The following is a 22,046-nucleotide window of genomic DNA, read 5'->3' as shown; positions in this document are numbered from 1 at the left end:
TCCTCTGGTTAATGTATTCAGTGGTGGGTTTAGGGGATCTCAGGAGAATGAATTGTCAGAGCGTTGGAAGCAAGAGATGGCAGGGGAATTACTGCTAATCCTTTCTTATGGGACACAACACTCCAAAGGATTTAAAGGCTATTCAAAAATGTAGAAAAAGAAGCGACAAGGACACCCCTCCCTCTTTTTTACATTTTTGGTTGGTCACTTGCTGCTGGCTGGGAAAGACAGAAAAGAGAAACTTCCAGGAGAGGGAAGGGATGCAAGAGAGAGAAGAAAAGATGAAGAATGAAGATTAGATCTGGAGAAAAGCCGATCTTACCCTCTCAGGGAGTGTAGGCTGCAATTAAATCTCTTTTGCCTAACAATACCCTATTGTTATTTGTGTAGTAGTACTCGAGATGCTGCGATAAAGGATGAAGGAGCTGCAGGCAGGGGAAGCTGCAGTTGTTATCCTTGAAAATCCCCTGGCTGGAGGGCCCTGGGCCCCAGTCCTGCGGGGTAACCCTTTACCTCAGCTGAGGATCTCCCCATCACCAATAATACATGTATTTTGAACAACTCTGGTGGAAGGATTTTGGAAGTGTGGGGTTTGGATATGCTCTCCCCGCTGTTTGATTTGTAGGCATGGTCAAGGGTTTGGTCACACAAAAGGTGTGTGAGCAAAGGTCACTCCCTCTGTACTTTGGATGGGCTGGCAAGCACCAAGGCAGGTCTGGGCTGGGCTTCTTTTGCCCTGCAGAGATGCTGAAGTTCTTCCATGCCAGTCACCTGTCCCTGCTGGACCCCCAGGGCTCCATCCTGTCCCCTTCAAAACATGGCTGGTACCCATGCAATGCTCATTTCCATCCCTTTGATTATCATTATACAAAAAGAGTAACACTTACAGGTTCACCATCAACCTTCTACATGTAGGTGCTCTGGTTAGTGCTGGAAACCCTGGGACCAAACCACCTCCAGCATCTGAGATCCACCCAGCTAAACTGTGGTCTCTCCCACCCTGAGATCCTGCACTAATACCTTCCCTATTCATTTTCTTCCTTTTTCTTGCTTTTCAGGTGTTTCAGCAGAGCTGCCCTCAGTTGTGCAATGTTTCTCTGTGTGTTCAGGGCAGCACAGTTCAGGTCCAGCCTGGTGCATCATCGACTGTGCCCTCTGGGTGACCTTGAGGCTGAGGAAGGTGAGAGCTCCTGGCAGATGGGCTCCTCTCTGCAAATCCTGCTTTGCTGTCATTTGTCCCAGCTCCCAGCCTGAGCTGGGGACTGCAAGGAGCAGCTTATTAAGGAATTGCTTCTTTCCTCCCCTGTTCAGCAGCTCTCAGGCAGGTCCTATCGATCCACTGCACCTACTCAAGATGCTTTGCAAAAGGCACTTAGTGAAATTCATTCCAGGAGTTCCTCAGTGGTTTTTGCTGCCTGAGCTGCACATGGAGCACAGGCAGGTGAAGGTTTGACTCTGAAAGGGTCACGGGAAGAGCTGTCATAGAAAAGAAATTTCCATTTTGCCAAACACATTTTTCAGCATGTTACCAAAAAAAAAAAAAAAAAGGCAAAAGAAAAACCTCAAAAAACCCCAAAAAAACAAAACATAACAACAAAAAAAAAAGACAACCAACCAACCAACCAACCAACCAACCAAAAAAAAATCCCAACAAAACAAAACAACACAAAAAACAATTTCCCCCGAAATGAAGTGCAGGGTTTTTATTTTGGGTGTGTGAAAAACATTTTTATGTTTTGGTATTGTTTTGGGAGGCTAGTCAGATTGCGTAAATAGAAACAAATTTTAAAATGAAAAGGTACTCTGAAAGACAACAGCATAAGCCTAAGCAGACATTTTTTTAAATGACATTATGGAGCAATTTAACTTTTATTAGAAATGCCTTTTTCAACCCCTCCAGACCATTTTTTAAAATCACTGTTTCCATAAAAAATACCTGTTCCAAAATTACATGCAACAGTAAACCAGAAACTCGCTGTGACAATTCCCATTCCATAGATTCACCATGCTACCTCATTAAATTGCAGAAACCACATACAAAACAGCATTTCCCAAAGGACAAACGCTCTCCCTGAGAAGTTTCAACCTGTTCCTGTCAAGCACCAGTCGGCCCAGGGAAAGCAGCTGCTTTTCCTGTTCTGCTGGGTTTTTAGTGACACTGGAAATCTGTGCTCCTGCTCAGGGGGGCCAGGGGAGCATTCCTGCAGTGCCGCTCCTGCAGCCAGCCAGATCCAAGTGGGAAGGGCTGCACATGGCTCTGGTTCCCAGCTTTTCCAGCTGCTGCAGTGTGGGGAGCACTATGGGGATTTTTGAAGGGGTTTTGAATGAGTTAGAGGTGGGACCTCTGAATTGTTTGTGATGATGTGGTTTATTGTTCTTATCTTTTACATAGGCAGGAAGGGTGAGTTTGGCTCACATCTTCACTGCATGGTTCAGAACGTCACAAGACCCCCTAGTTACAAGACCTTTTAAGGATTTATTGACCAATAAAACACTGCCAACAAGGATATTTCTGTTTCTGACCCAATCCTTAAATATTTCATCTTATGGACTCATGCTACAGTGTAAGCTTTCTTGGCCAATCATATTGTGACACACAAACCTACAGTACTGCATTCTAAACTCCTTGTTTACCTTTGTAACTACTTTTATTTTTTATGTATCTTAAAGTCTAAAACTCAAAACTTTACTTAGCTTAACATGTCTCTGCTTTAAAGTACAAATCCACATTCTTGCTTCTAGCACCTACATTTGGAAGCCTTTTCCAAGGTCTCAGATCAAATCCTGGGTTTAATTCTAAGCTTTGGCTTACAGGCCCAAAGTTCTGAGAATTCCCTGCATTTTGGATTCCAACAGACCATCAGGGCAATCACACTAATGAGGGCATGCTCTGCTCAGAGCCCTCGCTGCAAAGCACAGCTTGGTGACAGTGCCAGCACACCAGGATGTCCTGCCCCTGGGACAACACCCTCCACAAGGCATGGAAGTCCTGGAAGTCCAAGAGCTGCAGCTGTCCTGGCATTTTGCATGGGTTAAATGAAGTTCAGAGTGAAATCAGGGCACATCCCCACTGCAAATGGAGTAGCTTGGATGCAACAGTCCTTTGGAGCTGTGTCTCCATCTGTTTTTATGGCCTGGGCAAAAGAGATGCTTTAAAAACTGCAATATTTTCAGATATTTACATGAGAGATGAATGCAGACCTGCATGGCTGTTTGCTTGGCTGCTCATTTTTTCACCCAGTGAGTAAATCCTATCAAAGCCACTTGCTGCAGAGTGGGCAGTTCCAAACAGTGCATGCCAGCAGCTTTGGAAACATGAGAATGTTGAGTTTTCTTTTGGACATTTGCTTCCTACAATGAAGGCAAATGAGTATGTGTCTTTCTGTGGGAACCACAATATTCCCCCACTTATATTATTGGGGAAAGCTGTTTTGAGCCTTCCAAACAAAGATCTACGCTTTCTCTGCTGGGTAAATGGTGAAAATACAATCCTTCACACAGTCTTGTCCATCTTGGATTCATAAACCTCAGCACTGCCTGGGCTGGTCACAGAATTACAGAGTGGGTCAGGCTGGAAGGGACCACAGAGGGGCAGCTGAAGTTATGATGGATTTTGTGGCTTTTTCTTGGACAATAAGGAAGCCAGGGACAACTCAGGTATTCATGTCTGCTGTGGAGACTCTGAATAGGAAGAGAAAAACAAGTCACCAGTTTCTTTTAAAATTGTACTAGTGGGAGCCTCATCTCAGCATCGCTCCAGCTCTCCTAAAATTGCTTTGATATTCAAAAAAACACTGACTTTTTAAACAATAATGTCCTAAATCCCTTTTATAAATGCCCAGAACCACTCGCAGGCTTTCTGAAACTCATTGTTATAATTACAATCAAGAATCATAGGACTCTGTGCTTTGTGCCAGAAATACACATCCACTGAATTGTTTGCAGAGGAGCCACAGAGAGAAAGAGTGAAGGAGAAACGCGGCTTCAGTGCTGCTCAATTCAGGAGCAGGAACTCCCACTCTATTTAATTTTTCCTCTTTTGTTTCCCAATTTAACTTGGAGCTGCTGAAATTCAAGCTAATCTTTGCTTTGTCCACTGTGCTCTCCTTTGGCCTCAGTGCAAAGAACCTCGAGGTTCGCTGTCCCCCACCATCCCCAGCAGCCTCCTGGAGAAGGAGGAGGAAGGTGGGGGTGGAAGGGTGAGGAGGAAGGTCTGCAGGACCCATCAATGCCAGCAGAGGTGAGGAGAACTTCATTTTGGGAATTACTGGAACAGTATTTAGCAGATGCAGAACAAAATCTCTGGGCAAAGGAACACAGCATCAAGGATAGTTTTATTAAAGTTTTATCTTCTGGGTCACAAAAGAAGTTTAGAGAGGGCTGTGGGGGGTTTTGGTAGTGTTGTCTGACACAGCACATAGGGAGGGAGCTGTGATTCAACTTTTGCCAGCACAAGACCTGGAGTTGGCTCTCCCTCTCTGTCCAATAATGTCTGATGTTGATCCCTGATCCTGCTTCCATGGAAATATCCCTGTCTGGTGCTTAGAGAGAAAGTGAGCAGATAAATAGCACGTCTGATTCACCACTCAGTTGCTTCTGTTTTACCTCTGCAGAACATCACTGATCATAGAAGGATTTACAAGATTAACACCAGAGTAATTCAGTGATGAATCCCAACCAAAGCCTTTGGTAAAAGGAGAGCAACACTCCTGCCCCATGCCATATCCCACACATCACTGGTGTGCTCTGTGGTAGGATTCCATGGCATTCAGACATTCCTTCCCTTGATCCAGGACAGTGCTGGGGTACACTTAGTTCAGCTAACTCAGACTTTTCCCCTCTATCTCTTCTCCCTGCAAAATACCAGGCACATTCTTAGTGAAACAAAAGCAAACCTCCCCCACCCAGTGCTGTTCCAGGTGGCAGATGATCCCTGGGGAAACAGACAGGCAGATCTGAACCCCATTTCAAACCCTGGAGGCTCTTACAGCACTTTCCAACAATGAATTAAGGCTTGTCCAGAGAGTGAAAAATCTTAATCTAGAACTGGCCACCTGTAAACATCAGAACTCTTAATTCAGGCTCAATTCTGCTTGCTCAGGGCAGTCCCAGAGCATATCCACAAACACTGGATGAGGAGAAGCAGTGGGAACAAAGAAATATTTCAGTTTAGAGGTGTTACACATTTCTTGCCCCACCAAGAAAACTCCAAAATGCCCTCTCAAATGCTATATAATCTGAATATAAGTAAGATTTTCAGGTGATTGTTTCAATACTAAAGAAAACTGAAAGAAACATGTTGGACACATTCCCCAACCACAGAAACCTCCCTCCTTGATGGCAAAACTACTCAGGCTCCCTGAGCAGCTGCCAGCTGGGCTGTAGGATGCCCCATTGCTCCCTGGAGGGTTTGTGCCCCGAGTCATGGTGCCCACGGAGGCAGGCACAAGGCTTTTGGAATCTAAACCTTGTTTCTGTTTCATGAAGTTTCTAAAGCTGAAAATCGTGTGTCTTTACTCTGCCTTTGAGATTCTGGGGTCCACTCAAAGTAACAGACTCTGAAGTCCCTCTGGGTAAATGGTCCCAGGACCCAAATCCAGTTTCAGAAGCAGCCAGATGACAGCACTGGTCTGTTCCTACACCCACCAAACCTGAGGTATTGCTGGGCCACCTGTGGCTGACAGCCATGGCCAAACATGGAGCTCGGGCAGTTCTTCTGGCCCTTGTCACTCCTTAACTTGCAAATTTCCTTGAGAGAAGGCGACCAGCAAGGCAGGAATTTCTGTAGTGATGTGGCAGTGCCTCCATCCACTCCCTCTGACTCTGAACAGCAACAGAAGAAGCAGCTTCTGAGCATCATCCATCAGGCCAGGATGGCAGACAGAGCAGGAAGAACCCTTCTTTCTCTTCACATGAGTTTTGCCTCCTCATGATTCCAATTTTTGCCCTGCAGCAGCACTCCTGTCAGCTGCCTCCAGAAGATGTGTTTGCTTATTTCCTTGTCTTTCCACTCCAGGTAGGTGTTCCTCCTCAGGTATCGAGATAGCCCCAGCCTCTGCCTCAGCAGGGCCTTATCCACATCTTCCAACACAATCATGATGATCCCAGCTTTCCCCTCCACCAGCTGCCAGGACTGGGCAATGTCAAACTCAAAGCTGCACCACTTGCTCTCCAGGAAGTCAGTGGAGATGACTGCGATGACATTCCTGCTACTGAGAAAACCCTCCTGGATGATATTGGTGACAATGGGTACCCCTGGCAGGAAGTCCCTGTAGTACAGACACAGGTGGAAGGGAGGTCTTCCTCCTTCCAAGGGTTCCACCAGCTCCTTTGTCACCCATTCCTGGTCTTTGCTGGAGTGGATGACAAAGGCATCGTAGGTGTCACCTCTTTCTGCGTAGTGTTTGCACCCACTGAGCAGCACCACGGAGTAGTAGAGCTGGAAGTAGTACTTGTAAACCAGGAAGAGGAGCACCACTACACAGAGCAACACAACCACTGAGGAGGAAATTTTGCCTACACTGACATAGCAGGAGGACAGATCAAATCTTGCCAGGCTCACGTTGGCCACGTACGAGGGAGTGCGGCACAACATCAGCTCCTTGTTCTGCAGCAGCTCCTGCTTCTCCTTGATCCATTTCAGAAAGTCCAGGTACACACAGGAGCAATCAAACAGGTTTTGAGAGATATCCAACAGGACCAGGCTGTCAGGCAGGATTTTCCTGGATGAGTCCAACAGAACAGTCAGCTGGTTTCTGCTGAAATCCAGGATTCTGAGGGCTTGGAGTGGCTGGTAGACTCCAGGATCAAAAGTCAGGAGCTTATTGTTACTGATGTTTAGCTCTTTTAGCTCAGAGAGGGCATTAAAAGTACTTTGATCCACTTGTTCTAATTTGCAGCTTGAAATATCCAAGGTGTGGAGGTGACTTAGGTTTTTGAAGTTGTTTGCCAGCTTATTGCCTGCAAAGGAGTTTCCTGCCATCTTGAGCACTTGCAAAGAGTTCAAGCCACAAAATGTACACTGGGATTTAACTTCGGTTTTGGTGTGGGAAATATCAAGGTAAATCAGTCTCTGAAGGGACAGAAAGACAGGGTAGGAGTCAGGACCAAATAAGGTTGTGTGCTGAAAGTCCAAATATAACAAATTCTTCACATTAGTGAAATTTCCAGTCACTCTGATATTAGAATTGAAGCTTAAGTTCAAGTGTTTCAAATTTGGACAATTTTGAAACTGAGGGGAACAGCATCTGCTGAAGGTGAGTCTATTCTCACTCAAATCTATGACCTCCAGGTTACTGAGACCCTCAAACTTCTGCTTGAAGTTTTTGAGGCTTGTGTTCTTGGTAATACGAAGCACTCTCAGCTCCTTGAAACGTGACAGCTTCAGGGCAGGCACATCCTCAAAATCACATTTCTTGCATTCCAGATGTTTCACTTTAGACCACACAGGAGCCTCTGAGATCTCCTCAAGTCCAAGGTCCACCAAGCGAATAGTGGAGACGTTGCCTACACAGTTAAAGAGAGTGTCTGTGTCATCCTCAAAGTCCCTGAGGCAGATTAGGACAAACTCTTCCATCTGTACCTGGCACAGTCCATCCAAGAGCCCCCTCTCAAAGTCCTGCCGTCTTCCACTGTCACTGAACCCCCCAACTATGAGTCTGCTGACCTGCAAACCAGCCAGGCCTTGCAGAGAAGTTTGCATCATGGAGCTCTCAAAAGCAGACCTGAGAGCCAGCTCAGCCAGGTGAATCCCTGCAAAGGCCCCCGGCTCTATGGCTTTTATATTGTTCAAGGAAAGCACCAGAGTGAGATTGAGCCTGTTCCCTTCCCTCAGGGCATCAAGGTCTCCTCTGGAGATAGATGTGATCTTGTTAGAGAAGAAGCTCAGGTGCCTGAGGGAGGTCATGTTGGCGAAATACTCGGGAAGCTTCAATGAAGTAATGCTATTGTGGCCTAAATTCAGCTCCTGCAGAGTATGCAAGTGGCCAATAGGCAGCTCAGACAGAGAGGTCCTGTTGGTTTCCACCAGAACCAGTTTTTTCAGAGATGTCAAGCCATAGAAAGCTGCTTTCCCCAGGTGCTGGAGGGAATTGGCAGTTAAAACCAAGGTGGAAAGTCTATGGAGATCCATAAAGGAGTTATCTTCTATGGTATGGATGTGGCACCTGTTGGGCATGAAAAGAAAATATAAATGCATGAAACAGTGTCCCTTCCTTGTTCTCTGAGTGCTGCTGTGACACCCTCAGGCTCAGCCTCACGCTGGGGGCTGGTTTGGCTTTGCATCCCTGGGTGTGCAAAGGGAACTCTCCTCCAGCAGGAGACCTCCTCTCACCTCCTCCTCTCCTCCCTCTCTAATCTTAAATTAGAAGCAAGAGACCTGGAGATCTGGTGAAGATCAAAAATTCGTGCAGGCAGCAGGAAAGAAGAATCCTAGCCATCAGTTTAGGCCAAAGTGACATTGTGATGACCATCACTGATGGAAGAACCAACCAGAGCCAGCATTCCCTCATACCTTGCACCTCCCCAACCCTCTGAGTGCCAACCTCAGCCACATCTGGGCAGCCCCACTGGCACCAGAGCAGTGCAGCTGTGGCAGAGCTCACAGCTCTGTCAGCTGTAGATATCTGGTGATGGCTCAGAGGGAGCAGACCCCCGGCTGTGCTGGCTCTGAAGGAGAAAAGGAAGAGGGGAAAATGAGTGTGACCCACTAAGGTTTGTTTGATGTGGGAAGATCCAGAATTTGAGACCCAAATCCATTCTGCAGTGAATCCCAGCAGAATTAGTTTAATAATCCAGGCAGAGCCTCACAGCACATGTGCTCTGCCACTCAGCCACTTTGGAGCTAGAGCTGTGATGGGTCTGAGTGACATTTCTCAGTGAAACAATTTACCCAGAGAAACTGTTGTCTGAAGTCAATGGAAATTATACATCAATTCAAATTTGCTAATAGGCCTCCCCCATCTCCTCCCCCAGATATGTGAGGAGAAGGCAAAAGAGAATATGTTGATATTTTAAAACAGCCTTTTAGAAAATGAATGTACCTTCATGTTATTTTTTTTAAACTGTGATTAGAAAAACAGCTCATCCAAGATGTTCCACTTCAGAGTTTTTGTAACAGTGAAAAGTCTGACATTTTTCTTGTTCACAGACAAGTGAAACATCTTCCTCCTCCTTCTCACATTCCAACCTACAAGATCAGACTGACAGACCCAGCTCTGAGTGGAGGGTGTGCACTCAGTGACTGGACTAAAAGCTGCACATCACTTCACCACGGGGATGTGCAAAATGACAGCCACAGGAACAAAGTCACAAGAAAAAAAATAAACAGCCAAGACCAATAGACCCAAAAATAAGGCACCATTGTAACCCAGCTTGTTAAAAAAAAAATTAACCAGTATCCACATAATAGATCCCATTACCTTGAAAGATCCAGAAACTTCAGCTCAGGGACTGATGCAAAATAATTTGACCCCAGTGATTTCAGATTGCTGAAACTGAGGTCCAGGTTCTGGGTGGTGTTTGGGACTCCATCAGGAACTCCAGAGATGTTCAGTCCAGTGCATCTGAAAGTTGTGTTAGGGGTGATCTGTAACAGAGGCAGATCCCATCACGGTCAACATTTGCTCTTCATGAAGTGCCAGAAAATGTCACTGTCAGGACAGCAGGAGCAGAATGACCCCCCTTGCAGTTCATTTCTAAAGGAGCTGCCCTGAGTTTTAGGAAATAATCTTACATGCCCTAAACATTTTTCACACTCTTAGAACCAGTCCTTCTCCCCAAGAAGAGCTGCATTTCTTGCTTATTGAAACTGGGATAAAACTACAGGACAGCATTCCTTGAGATTACAGATGAACCAGCAGCAACCTTTGAGAGAGCCAGCAGGACAAACACTCAGGGATGCACTGCATGTCCAGGGACAGCTCCCAGCTCTCTTCCCCTGCACAAAAACAGGCAGCTCGAACCAAAGTTATTCTGCAAGTAAATAATTGTCAGCAGAACTTTGCAAAAGGCAGTTGGTCCGTGTCAGGTCGTTGGTGAAATCACCCTACTGCACAAACCAGGGAAAAATCTGTGTTTCGTAGAAATTAGACAAAGTTTGGATCCCTTCCAAGGGAAATGTAATCTATTACAATAACTGCACTGCAGCACCTTCAGAGGTACCAAAAGCCAACGAGAAGAAAAAGTTCTTGCTGCTGGTTCTGTTCTCAGATATTTTTGAGACTAGAATTTACTTCAAATACTTCAATCACCTTGATAACAACCTTGGGGAAAAAAAAAACTTGGGCTTTCCTAAGAGGCTTGCGACACAAATCTCTGAAGCAAAGGGAGAGAAACAGAAGGATTTTGTGCTCACTCAGAGCTCACATACCTCCAAACAGGGATCCAGGAGGCAGCCTGCCAGTGGGGACAGGACAAATGCCAGCTGCAGCAGCACCAGGAGTGTCCCCACAGCAAGATCTCCTCTCCTGGGCATCTTCAGGAGGCCAGGAGTGCAGGAGAAAGGAGCATGGAGAGAGAAAACTGGAGACAGAAACCTCCTGCTGTGCCAGGAGTTGTGTTTCACCACTCCTGCTTCTCACTGCACATCTCTGAGAGTTGCAGAGAACAAGAAGGGAAGTGAAACTTGGTCACTGCCTTGTTTCCACACACCCTCTGGGTGAACTGCTTTTCTTGAAATTGTTAAAAAAAAAGCCAACAAGAAAAAAAGAAGTAATGACAGATATAGTTTGGGCTAGAAATTAAAGAGGAATATGGGTTTCATCAGTGCCACTTGACTTGATTGCCTCTGATTAGCTCAGGTCAAATTGGCCAAAAAAAAAAAAAAAAAGAAAAACCAAACCACTCTCTGCCTCTGCACTGCTGCCATGCTCCCAGCTTCACCCTTGCAAGCACTGGAGAAGACTTCACCTGTGGCAGAAGTTTTCTTAAGCCAGGTAAGCACAGGTTTATCTCTAGCCAAGCTCCTGTGAGCAAACATCCAGGTTTTATCCATCTGGTTGGACCTTTATTACAATTATTGCAGGAATATGGCCAGGCACAAGGAGATTCACAGAGTAATCAGAGCTGTGGTCACAGAAGTTCTACCCCTCCCCACCCTTCCTATGGGAGAAGTTGCTGGGGCAGCAAAAAAGAGAGGCACAAACACCCTGAGCTGGGCTTAGAGCTGCTCCCTGCCCTGGTCATGCCTGAATCTCTGTTTGATGCCTGGCTACAGAACATCTCAATGCTGAATTCCCAATGCAGACTATTGTTTCAGGAAAAAAAAAAAACTTTGCAAACCTCACTGTGGGCAATATTAATTTAAGTCAGCTGTGAGCCTTCTAATAAAGCTCCCTGCCTTCATTTAGTCTGATAAATGGTCGTGCATTCATGTATCTCCTCCTGTCTTCCTGGAGATAACTAAGAAATGTTACTGGGGATCCAGCCATAGGGTTGCTGGGTATTATCAACACCACATAGACAGAGAAATGGCAAAAATTTGAGACAAGAGTGGAATATTGGTCTAGAGGAAGATGGAATAAAGTGTGACAACTCATGAAAGTCTGTGAAAATTGATATTAAATATAAGATGCGATATCAGCCCAGCGAGCAATCCACTTATAAAGGAAAGTTTAAAATATTTCAGAGGTGGGGGTTAGACTTTTTTGACAGGTTAGTAGAAAGCCTAGGAGAGATGGGGAAATCCTAAAATAACTGATGATCTCTGCAATAAAAAACACATGGCAGCACAATGGGAGCTAAAACCGACACCCTGATGTGCAGCCAGATAGTGCCCATTAAGCCAGCAGACAAAAAGTTTGTTGAAATTGGGCAAGTTCTACAAAATCCCTGCTCTGAAAAGCCTCTGGTGATTGCAGGTATTTCCTTTTATAGATGGAATCAAAAGTGAATGGAAACAATTGCTGACTGCTTCTGTGCCTGGATTAAGGAAATTGGCAGAGCATCGTGTGTCTGCAGAGAGAACAAATGAGTGCATCCCTTAGTATTCAATATGCAGAATGAGGCAATCCACATTTAATTTTTATCTAAAGCTGAGATGAGCCTGAAGTATGCACTAGAAATTACCATTTCAATGGAGACTTACTGAAGATGCTGAAGAGTTTGGGAGCATCACAAAATCCCTCCCATAGCCACGCTCAGAGGTCAAGTGGGAAGTGCAGCTTGAAGGGCATTCAGAGGAGGCACTGCTGCTGTCACAAGGGACAGTTTCACAGCACACATCGTCATTTGTTCAAGGACAAGTCCTACAGACACTGCAAGGGACGGGGCACTAACAGAAAACATGCAAGTTGGCAGATCAAACCCAGCCACCAGTTTAGAAAGTCAGTGCTGGTTAAGTTCATGTTGCTCAGCTGGCACACAGCAAAGTGGATAAAGCCATAATGTCTGTGTGATTGTTCACAAACACCAAAAGAATGACTTGGAATCCCTTAAAGCGACAAGAATAACATCCAAAATCAAACATGATTCACTACTCTGGCAATTTACTGGTGCGATCATTAAAGATCTCTCAGCAAGGAGGTGTTACAGAGAAGCTGTGTTTCCAAAAACACATGTATGAGTCATCTCTGTGCTCCTGAACATTATTATATTATAAGTAACACAATGCAGACAGTGCATATGCAGCCTCTGTGATCTCAAGCAAGGAATTACAGAACATAAGACAGCCATAAATGTAGCTGGACTGACACAACATCTTACACTTGCTTATTTTAAAAGAAAATTATTTGGAACTCCAGCCAAAAAGCAAAGTTAGCTAAACTCTTGGATAAGACAAGTGATGAGAGCCATAAAACCAGGATTGTCTGTCCTTAGGGTGCTTTCAAGGTCACAGTTACCCAGTACCACATGTAAGTGAACAGCTCTCACCCTGGAGAGAGGCTCTGTTTGCTTCAGGAGTCATCTCAAGCAGTTCCCCAAGTCTGTCTGCAAACAGAGGCTGAGGAACATGACACAAATTATTTCAAGATTAAACAAAACCAGGTCTTATTTTATATGAAAGAGCCATCTCTAACAATTATTTGGTTATGAGCTGTGGATCAGAGGAAAGCGATTGATAGATCAGAGGGGGGAGCATTGCTGAGGTGCTGGCACTCTCACAGCACAGGATTGTGGAATCTGAGGAGCACCACAAGAGGTTCCAGAAGTCCTTGAGAAGCTCAGGATGCACCAGGTGAGCCAGCATTGCTCTCAGGTGGGCTGGCCACATGTCCCTTCCTAACTATGCCAGGGTCAGGCTGGCAGTCAGCTGTGGTGAATTAGGCTGGAATCAGCCACTCTGCAGGAGGGATCCAAGGGGTGCAGGCAGTCACCAGTCCTTGGGCTTCACCTGACAGTCCTTACACTCAGCAAGTCAGTCACCTGTCCAGGTCTGAAAGGTTGTCTGAGTGGAAAGGAATAGTGACAGGAAATGTGGCACAAATTTAACAGCAAGTTGAATTTTCCCAGCCATTCTACTGGGAAAAATAATTTATATAAATTACAATGAAAAATGACGGAACAAATAATCTGAAAACATCTTTAAGATCTTTTTGCTGCATATTCCACAAATGCATTGCTTCCTGAACCTGGGGAGTCACTGCCTTGCACAGTAACCTCTGCCTGACCTGGCAGGCACAGGGCAGAGGCAGAGCTGGAGCACACAGAGCCTGCACCAGGGCTGGGGAGGGAGCTGGGACACTGATTTCATCAGAACAGGTCCTAGAGAGCCTGCATGCCTGTAAGTCTCACTTGTGATGCTTCTCCATGTGAAGTTGATGCCTAAAGAGGCTGACCTGGAACAGAGGCTAGACAGAAATAAAGGAATGAAGCAGAGATTTATTAAAAGGCCTTCACAGGATACACCTTGGGCAGTGCAAGAGCCTGGCCGTGGCTCCACCCCAGATGAACTTCTGGTCACGAGTTTTCACACTTTTCTAAGTTTTGGTCCATTTCCATATTGGAGTCAATTGTCCAATTGCAGCTCCAGGTGATGCAGTCCCATCCTCCCAGTTTGCTCTCTCCTTAATTCCCTGTTGTTTGTACTCCTTGAGCCTGAAGCTGCAGCAGTGTCCTTGGTGATCAGGCTGGAAAAGGATTGTTCTGTCTGACTGGACTGTGAGGAGAACTTGCTAACATTTCATAAGAAGTCAGAGTCACACACTAAGGCAGTACAGAATCTAAAAAAAAAAAGAAAGTTAAAACTTAAGGCATCAAAGTGAGTCTAATAATGGAATCACAGTCTGGTTTGGATTGGAAGGGACCTTAAAGTTCATCTTATTCCAACCCTTGCCTTGCTCAGAGCTCCATCCAGCCTGGCCTTGGGCACTTCCAGAGATGAGGAAACCACAACTCAACTTGATGGAAGATCAGCCTAGAAGACCTCCTGCCTCTGCTTCTGGATCTCCCAGCTTTGACAAAGAGAACAACACCCAGGCTGAGAAACTGCACATTCAGTTTGGGGTGTCAGAGCCAAAGAAATTCCAGCACCACTTCTGTCTGTGTGAGCAGTGATTGAGGCCAGCTGCAGCTCCAGAGCAAGGAGCAGCTGTAAGGCAGGTTGCTTGTGTTGCCTCTGAGTGCCCAGGAAGGGCATGGGGGTGCAATCATGTGGTGTTTTTGGAGTCTGTGGACGAAGGAGGAAACAATGAATCATACTCCATGTTCTTAGAAGGCTAGTTTATTATTATATTATATTATATTATATTATATTATATTATATTATATTATATTATATTATATTATATTATATTATATTATATTATATTATGCTATACTAAAACTACATGATAGAATAGAGAAAGGATACAGACAGAAAGCTACAAAGAATGAAAACTTGTGACTCCTTTCAGAGTCCTGACACAGCCTGACCCTGATTTGTCATTAAGTCAAAGCAATTCACATAAACCAATCAAACACACACCTGTTGCTAAACAATGTCCAACCACATTCCAAAGCAGCAAAACACAGGAGAAACAAATCAGATAATTATTGTTTTCATTTTTCTCTGAGGCTTCTCAGCTTCCTAGGAGAAGAACCCTGGGCAACGGATTTTTCCAGAAAATGTGATGGTGACAGAATCACAGTCTGTTTGTGCTGCACAGCACAGCCCACTGCCACAGGTGGCACCTAGCAGAGATCAGCATGGCTGAGGTGTTTCCCATCACAGAGAAGGACTGAGACTGTGTACACAGGGGGCAGAAAAACAACCCAAAAGGCAGAGTCCAAGTTGGTTTGATGAAAATCAGCCAAGCCTGCACTGGAGTAGGTAATGTGTGCTATCAGATGGGCTGTTCCCCAAAGCCAAGATCAAATGAACACCCCAGAACTATTCCAAAGCTATTAGGGAAGAACTGTGTCAAGTAACCAGGGACAAATACACTACTAGGAGAAGTGATTAATCAGTGTCAAGATAGTCACTATCTGTGGCAGCTACTCCATATGGATTATGTCAGGTCATTAGGAGCCCTACATTTTACTGTTTAATCTAAATGGCTGGAAGGATTTCACACAGATGGTGGAGGCATCCAGCCTCGCCTGCCAAGCATTCATGGGCAGGCAGTGAGTGACAGTGGAGCTCCCTGGACACCTGGAGAGAGGCAGGCTGGCACCAAACAGCCCAGCAGCACCTTGTCCTTCTGCCTGGGATGAACCATGGTCACCTCTGGGCTGGCCAGAGCCAGGGACTCACTGAACCATGGAGGTGAGGGTGTCCCCCCATGCTTTGGCATGGAATACTGTGCTTAGAGGGAGTTTAAATTCCTCCCACAGCCCTCAGAAAGGTGGATTGGTTACCTCAGACTGGTGCTGGCTTTTCTATTGAAGCAACAATAGGACTTTCTTTTTCTTTCCGCCTCCATTACATCCTTGTTGTGGTGTCTCATAGCCTGATTTACATATGTTTTGTATTTCTGTGGCTTTGACTTTTCCTGCTTATTCTACCTCCTCTCCCCCACTTCTCTTAATGAGTCTGCTGTAGGACAAGGATTTATTCAGACTATCAAACATGAAAGGTGTGCAGGGCATGGAGCACTGCAGAGCTCAGACTTTTTAAACTGGACACAAGAAAGGTTGATCTGGGGATTCAGTGCCACAACTGAAGCATGGTTAAATATCAAGCCCCTACAGCACTGCTGTGACACTCTGGGAAAGTTTGGAACAAGGGGCAGCTCTAATGATGATTTGGAGAGATTACAGATCTCTGCTTTGAGGGAAGACCATAACACAAGAGCAAAAAGCTGTGCAGCATTCCTGCTTTCTGTGAATACTGAGAGCACTGCCACGGGCACTGACCGTGCCAAGACTCCTGAGCCTCGTGTTTGTGGTTTCACTGCCATGACTTGACACTAGATGACAGGAAAATGTTGCAATGGCTGCAGCAGAAAGTGCAGACCCAGCTCCTGCAAGCAAAGTTCAAGAACTCTCACACCACCCACAGAGAAAAGGAAAACCCTCCCTGGGGTGAGTTCATGGTATGCTTTAGACATCAGCTCCCAGACATGAACACTTTTATGGCATTTGCCAGCAGAAGAACACAGAATATTAATTGGATGCACTGCTGAGAGCACATTTCCATTATTTGCAAAGCAATAAATTCTAAAAGAGTGGGTGAGTCAGATGCAGGTTTGCCTGCACTTGGGGGGGCTGTATATTGGAATCTACAAAACCTGTGTGGCTATTCTGTGTTTTTTGGAGAGCAAAGACTGCTTTGTGCACAGAGTAAAACCTGAAGCAGTGTTTCTGATGAAGAATTTATTCAAGCACACCTTTTCTCCCAGTTCTTTTCAGTTTGCATGTTTTGGGGGCTTTTTTAAGCATTTCTTTGGCCTTGAATTTCCTGTACCAACCAAAACCAAACCATTTCTGTTCCAACAGAGGAGGAACCAAGCAGCCACAGCAGTGGGAACATAGGAAGAGCATTAACCCTTCGCAGATCACAAGACTGGGTGCTATGGAAAGCTGTCAGGAAGCAGGGCTGAGATACCAGAAGGGAAGTTACTCAGGAAAAGGAGTGACACAGCGAGTGCCCTGACAGCCTGACCACAGTGAAGGGGAGGGAGGGAGGAAGGAAGTGTGAGGAAAAGCAGAAGTTTCTCCTCCCATGGACATAGCAGCTGTATGGGTGCTGTACTGATGTTCCCACACCCCAAATGAAGATGCTTTCAGAGACACAGCCTGATCTAAAGCAAACCAGCCCCACTTTTTGGGTTTGCCCTCTAACAGCTGTGCAGGAAGAGTCTTCTTCCCAAGGAACACCCAGCTAAGAGGCTGCAGCAAGGTGCTTGTACAGCAGTTGGAAATCCATCACTGTAGGTCCTTTCTGCTGCAGAAGCAGCATTTTGGAGAGGTTGCAGCTGAGGTAAACCCAGGAAGATGACAGGCCAGGAATAAAGCAGCAACAGGGGAAGTAAAGAAGGTAAAACATAACTTAAATATAACATAGCTGCATCCTGGAAGAAAGCAGAAGAAGGTGAGATGATGTGGTTCCAGAGGTGGAATGTGGACAGGAGCCAGCACACATAAGTGGTGTTTTAAGGTGGCTCCTTAAATGTGGAAGATCTTCATCACACAAAGACTTGGCAGGGTGGATCCATGCTTAAAACAAGCTGGAAGAGACATGGAATGCTCTGATAGCCCACCAAGGAAAACAATCATAAATAAATACAGAAGGGTCATGAAGCCATGGGAAAACCCCAGAGGAGATATGAAGGTAATTTTCACCTATTCCTAATTCTCACCCAAATTCCCTCTCCCACAAGACTGTGTCACCTCCTTGAAACCAGAAGTGCCTTTGTTCTCAAACAGAACAATAAAATAAATATTTCTTGCCTCCTGCAGACAGTCATGTTTCCCAACAATTAGCAAATCACTGAAATCTCTGAGTGTTCAACCTGGCCCTTTTCCAAAGGGATGAGTATGACTTTACCTCACTGCAATATGTTTAGGAAACAGCCTGAAATCCCATGGCAGGCATGGCACCCATGCCCCCTCCCTGTGTCAGGGACTAAGGATGGGCTTAGCATCTCATTTTGGTGCTTTTCCCAAAGAACTGACAAGCACAGAGTGGCTGCTTATGAAACAGTAGGGGATTGCCCAAGATCTGTGCAACATCCCACCCTCCACCTCTGCAGTCAGCAGTGGAAACCAGGGGCCAGCAAAGTGCTCTGAATCTCAGGGCTTCATCTCCCACCCCACAGGAGACAGGACAAACTGTGACCTGCTCAAACCTGCAGGTTCCCCTATGGAAAACACCTTACTTGGAAGGGGAGGGATTTTCTGTCTTTTTTTTACCATGAGTGACCCATATTGCAATAATGGCTTGGCTCAGTTTTGTCCTGGTTTCCAGGGTAACCAAAATTTCAGCATTGACCTCTGGGCACATATGGAGGGTTTAAGTCCAAAGCAATGATTCCCCTGGCAGCAGATCTCTAGGAAGTGGAAAGAGCAAGCATCTGTTCAGGATTTCAAACTCATGCTTTTACAATACTGACACCAGCAACACCCTCGCAGCTGGGACCAGCAGCTTCTTCCACGCTGAATACATGAAAAAAAAAAAGTAAATAAAACAGGACAGGTGCATGGATAGCACCTGCAAAACTCAAACAAGGAGCATATTATGGAAAGGTGGTCAGAAGATGAGGGCTTATGAGCACAGAGCCTCTGGGTTGGTAAAACACAGAGCTCCAGGAGTCAAAAAGCTTTGAATGGAAGAAATCACCACATTTTTTAATAAATCCTGTAAGAAATCAGCACAGTTTGAACAAATCCTGTAAGAAATCAGCACAGTTTTTAGCAAATCCACATCCACGACAGGGCCTGTACAAGGTCTCTGCATCTCCCTGTTCCCCATGTGCCTGTGAGTGTGTATTCCCTGCTGGCAGCCCTGGTGTGACACCTCACTTTTAATCCACACATTAAATGCCTGTCCCTGCCCCGTGTGCTGCATAACCAACACAGCCAAATGCAAACTCAAACACTGCCCTGACAGCCCTGGGACTGAGCAGTGCAGCCACCACGCTCCTGAACACCTGCCTGGTCCCCCAAGCACTTCACATTCCTCGCCTGGATTACCCCACTTCACACTTTTTAGCAGGGAAATGTACTTTTTTTTACAGCTTTGCTTCACCAGGAGACTTGGCATCAAACCTCAACCCAGCCAAGAGTCACTGTGTGACCTTGCACAAGGTTATTTTACCACGCCAGGCCTTCAAGCTTCTGCTGCATTTGTTGCAGGTTATCAACAGCCTCGTAGTGCCTGGCAGGCTCAAAGTTAATTAAAGATTGCACAGCACTGCCACAAAGATCGTCAGCACCAAAGACAAAGTATCATTAGATCCATTAATGAAATAATCCTCCATCATGCAGTGATGGGAAAGCTGTGCTCCAGAAGCACTGGGTGTAACAGGCAGCCCCAGGCCAGAGAGCTGGGAGAAAGAGAGTGTTCTAAGGAATGCCAAACAAAATTCCTTTCATTTTGCACTAACTAATTATCAGTAATGGTCTTCAGGCAGGGAAAGCACAGGAACACGTGTGAGAGGGCTCATACAGCACAGCATCAGCAGAGAACCTCTCAGGTTGTCTGAGGTCTGGAACCACGGTCAGAAATGTAACTCTGAAAAGGGATTTGATTGCAGAATGGTGGTGGGGCAGACTGGAATAAGAATTACACTGCAGTGCTGTGGCAGGGGGGAAAGGTTTTTCTTTCCTAGTAGGAGCAGGTTGCCAAACCTGAAGCAGGGTTTTATATCTGGTTATTCCTCTATCTGTGCATATTTGGGGAGCACTTATTAATCCTCCCATTGTTTGTCCACAAGAGGAGAGGGACTGGATTCCAGTTCCCTTTCTAATTTTATTTATTCATTAATTTCATGACAGAACTCATGACAGCCATGACAAAGCTTCACTGTGCTCTGATCAGTTGGACAGTGCATCTTCTGATTGCCCTTCAGGGGATATTTTCCTCACTATCTGCATCCCACATTCTGCTGGCCTGTTGGCTCACTGGCAATGGTATCCAGATGCCAATGGGCAGCACTTCACTGAATTTAACCCTATTTCCTTCTCTGCTTATCTGCACACAAACCCCAAGCTGCTGCCACCCATCAGCAGCCACTGAGACACAGCTTCATTCAACAAAATTCCCCAGACACACAAGGCATGGGTAACAAATCTTCTAAGAAAGGCCTTTCTCCACACAAAGGATGCTGCTGTGAAAGAAACACATTCCTTCCATACCAGCCCTTCCTAAAGGCTGTCACACTGTGGCCTGAGAGTCAGTGACAGGTCAGGAGAGTCAGTGACAGTTCAGGAGCATCAGTCCTAGCTCAGGAGATCCCTTATAAAGAGGTCTAGAAGTGCAGGGGTTTGAGCTCATGACTATTTTGTCCTTTGTCCCAGCTCCTGGACACTCCAATGCTATGAACAGCCAGCCTCCTCCCAAGCCAATAAAGTGTCCCTTCACAGAGGGATTTAGGTGGAAACAGATGGAGAGCTACTGCCAAAGTTATGTTAAGATGTTCAGAACCTTGAACAGCTTGAGTTTTAGAAACTCCTTGGCCTCAGGCAAGCCTCATTTGTTGCTCCAGATAAAGCCAGGCAGTGATCAGGCTGTGGCATGGCCACCAGGCACTCTGGAAGTGACCATCAGCACCAGGGGATCTGCTGCAGTCCAACTGAGGCACCTCCATGGCACAGACTCTGCTTCATCCTGCTGCTCTCCAGCCACACAAAATATGCAAGGAATAGAGGAGCTGGGTGGGTCAAGCCTTCCTCTCCCTGTTTTTCTGGGTGCTCTGGCCAATTGAGAAAATAAACAAGCACCCAAGCTCCCAGGCAGGTCCCACCAATACCCTGAGCCCAAGAATCAGGCTCTGGAGCAGAAAGGATGCTCAGGATCAGCACAGCTCCTCCCACCACCTGCACAGGGCCCTTGGTCCTGGAAGCACTGGAGGCACAGAACTGGATCTTCGTCCCTCACAGCCCCAGCAGCATGGGAAAGGAGCCTGCAGATCTGCTTTGACTGCCAAGCACTAAAGTCCTGTGATCAGCCCTGCTAAGCCACGGAGTTTAGAGTGTTTAGGTGTCTGAGTGTGACTGACAGCCTTAATTATAAAGGGACAGCATCACAGCTCAAAGAGACAATTGCTGGATCAGGCTGGGGAAAAGCAGGAACAATATTCTGCTCTCTTAGAGGGAGGGTGCAGAAAGTGAGAGCTCAGCTTCCCCATCTGATGGTGATCATCTAATTACCCTCAATGAGCTCGATACAAATCCCAGCTTAGCAGGGGGAAGCACTCCACGATGCTCTCAATCCACCTATACCCTGGCCTGGAAAAAGATCTTTGGAAGTTTGATTAATCCATCCAAGCAAATCCACTGCTCACTTCCACCCTCTGGAACTCAGGGCTGGCAGCTGCTGCTCCCCTGGTCATGCTGAGGAGCTCCAGTGATCCCCCAGTGGTTGGTTTAAAGGGGAAGCCCTGAGAGCCTGGTGTGCTTTGGAAGGCAGGGTGTTTTCCTGGTGGATGGATGCACTACAGGGGAAAGATATTGGGAGTGTTGCCCAGAAATATCTTAGAGAGAACAAGCTGATCTCTGCTGGCTGCAGACCCACTGCAGGCACGGGAGTGGAGTGAGGGGGTGCCCTTCACAGGCTGCTCCTTTGGATTAAAAATGCAATAAAAGGCTTCTCTTGGCATTTTTCCTCCAGACCAGGCTTGCAGACTCACATTGTGCTCTCCCTTATAAACAGGGCTTCCCCTTTTTCCTGCATTGCCAAAATCTGCAGTGAAAAAACAGCTGTGAATCTTTCAGCCTGTAACTCCACACTGGGAGAAGAACTTCATGTCTGAGCAGTAATTTTGTCCTTGCAGCTCCCCATCCCTCTGCTCTGTGCCTGGAGGTAGGGCCAGCCTGGCACACTGAGGGGGTTCTGGCTCTTTGCTCAGGCCAAGCTGAAGCCCAGGGAGGGAGAGCAGGTACAAGGAGTCCCATAATCAAATACAGCAAACACAAAGAATTAATTTAATGCTTTGTGCTTAAGTGAAGGAAAGAGAAAAGGCCAAAGC

General features: G+C 46.1%; 1 protein-coding gene across 3 annotated transcripts; it reads right to left on the bottom strand.

The window, feature by feature from the left end:
- Positions 1-4,313: 4,313 nt before the first annotated feature.
- TLR4 (toll like receptor 4) lies at positions 4,314-13,241 on the bottom strand. 3 transcript variants are annotated; one of them, XM_064393685.1, is made up of 6 exons: positions 13,017-13,241; positions 12,871-12,940; positions 12,086-12,188; positions 10,370-10,589; positions 9,420-9,586; positions 4,314-8,165 (listed from the first exon to the last, which is right to left on the bottom strand). In XM_064393685.1, exons 4-6 carry the CDS (start codon positions 10,472-10,474, stop codon positions 5,909-5,911), a joined length of 2,529 nt encoding a protein of 842 aa, XP_064249755.1. In that variant the 5' UTR covers positions 10,475-10,589; positions 12,086-12,188; positions 12,871-12,940; positions 13,017-13,241; the 3' UTR covers positions 4,314-5,908. The 3 variants fall into 3 exon arrangements, with proteins under 3 accessions (XP_064249755.1, XP_064249753.1, XP_064249754.1); XM_064393683.1 differs by having other exon boundaries at positions 12,871-13,241; XM_064393684.1 differs by lacking the exon at positions 12,086-12,188 and having other exon boundaries at positions 12,871-13,241.
- Between the last annotated feature and the right edge of the window lie 8,805 nt (positions 13,242-22,046).

The sequence above is a fragment of the Passer domesticus genome, chromosome 18 (genome assembly GCF_036417665.1).
Source record: "Passer domesticus isolate bPasDom1 chromosome 18, bPasDom1.hap1, whole genome shotgun sequence".
Classification (NCBI taxonomy): Eukaryota; Metazoa; Chordata; class Aves; order Passeriformes; family Passeridae; genus Passer; species Passer domesticus.
This window is presented reverse-complemented; position numbering and strand designations above follow the sequence as displayed.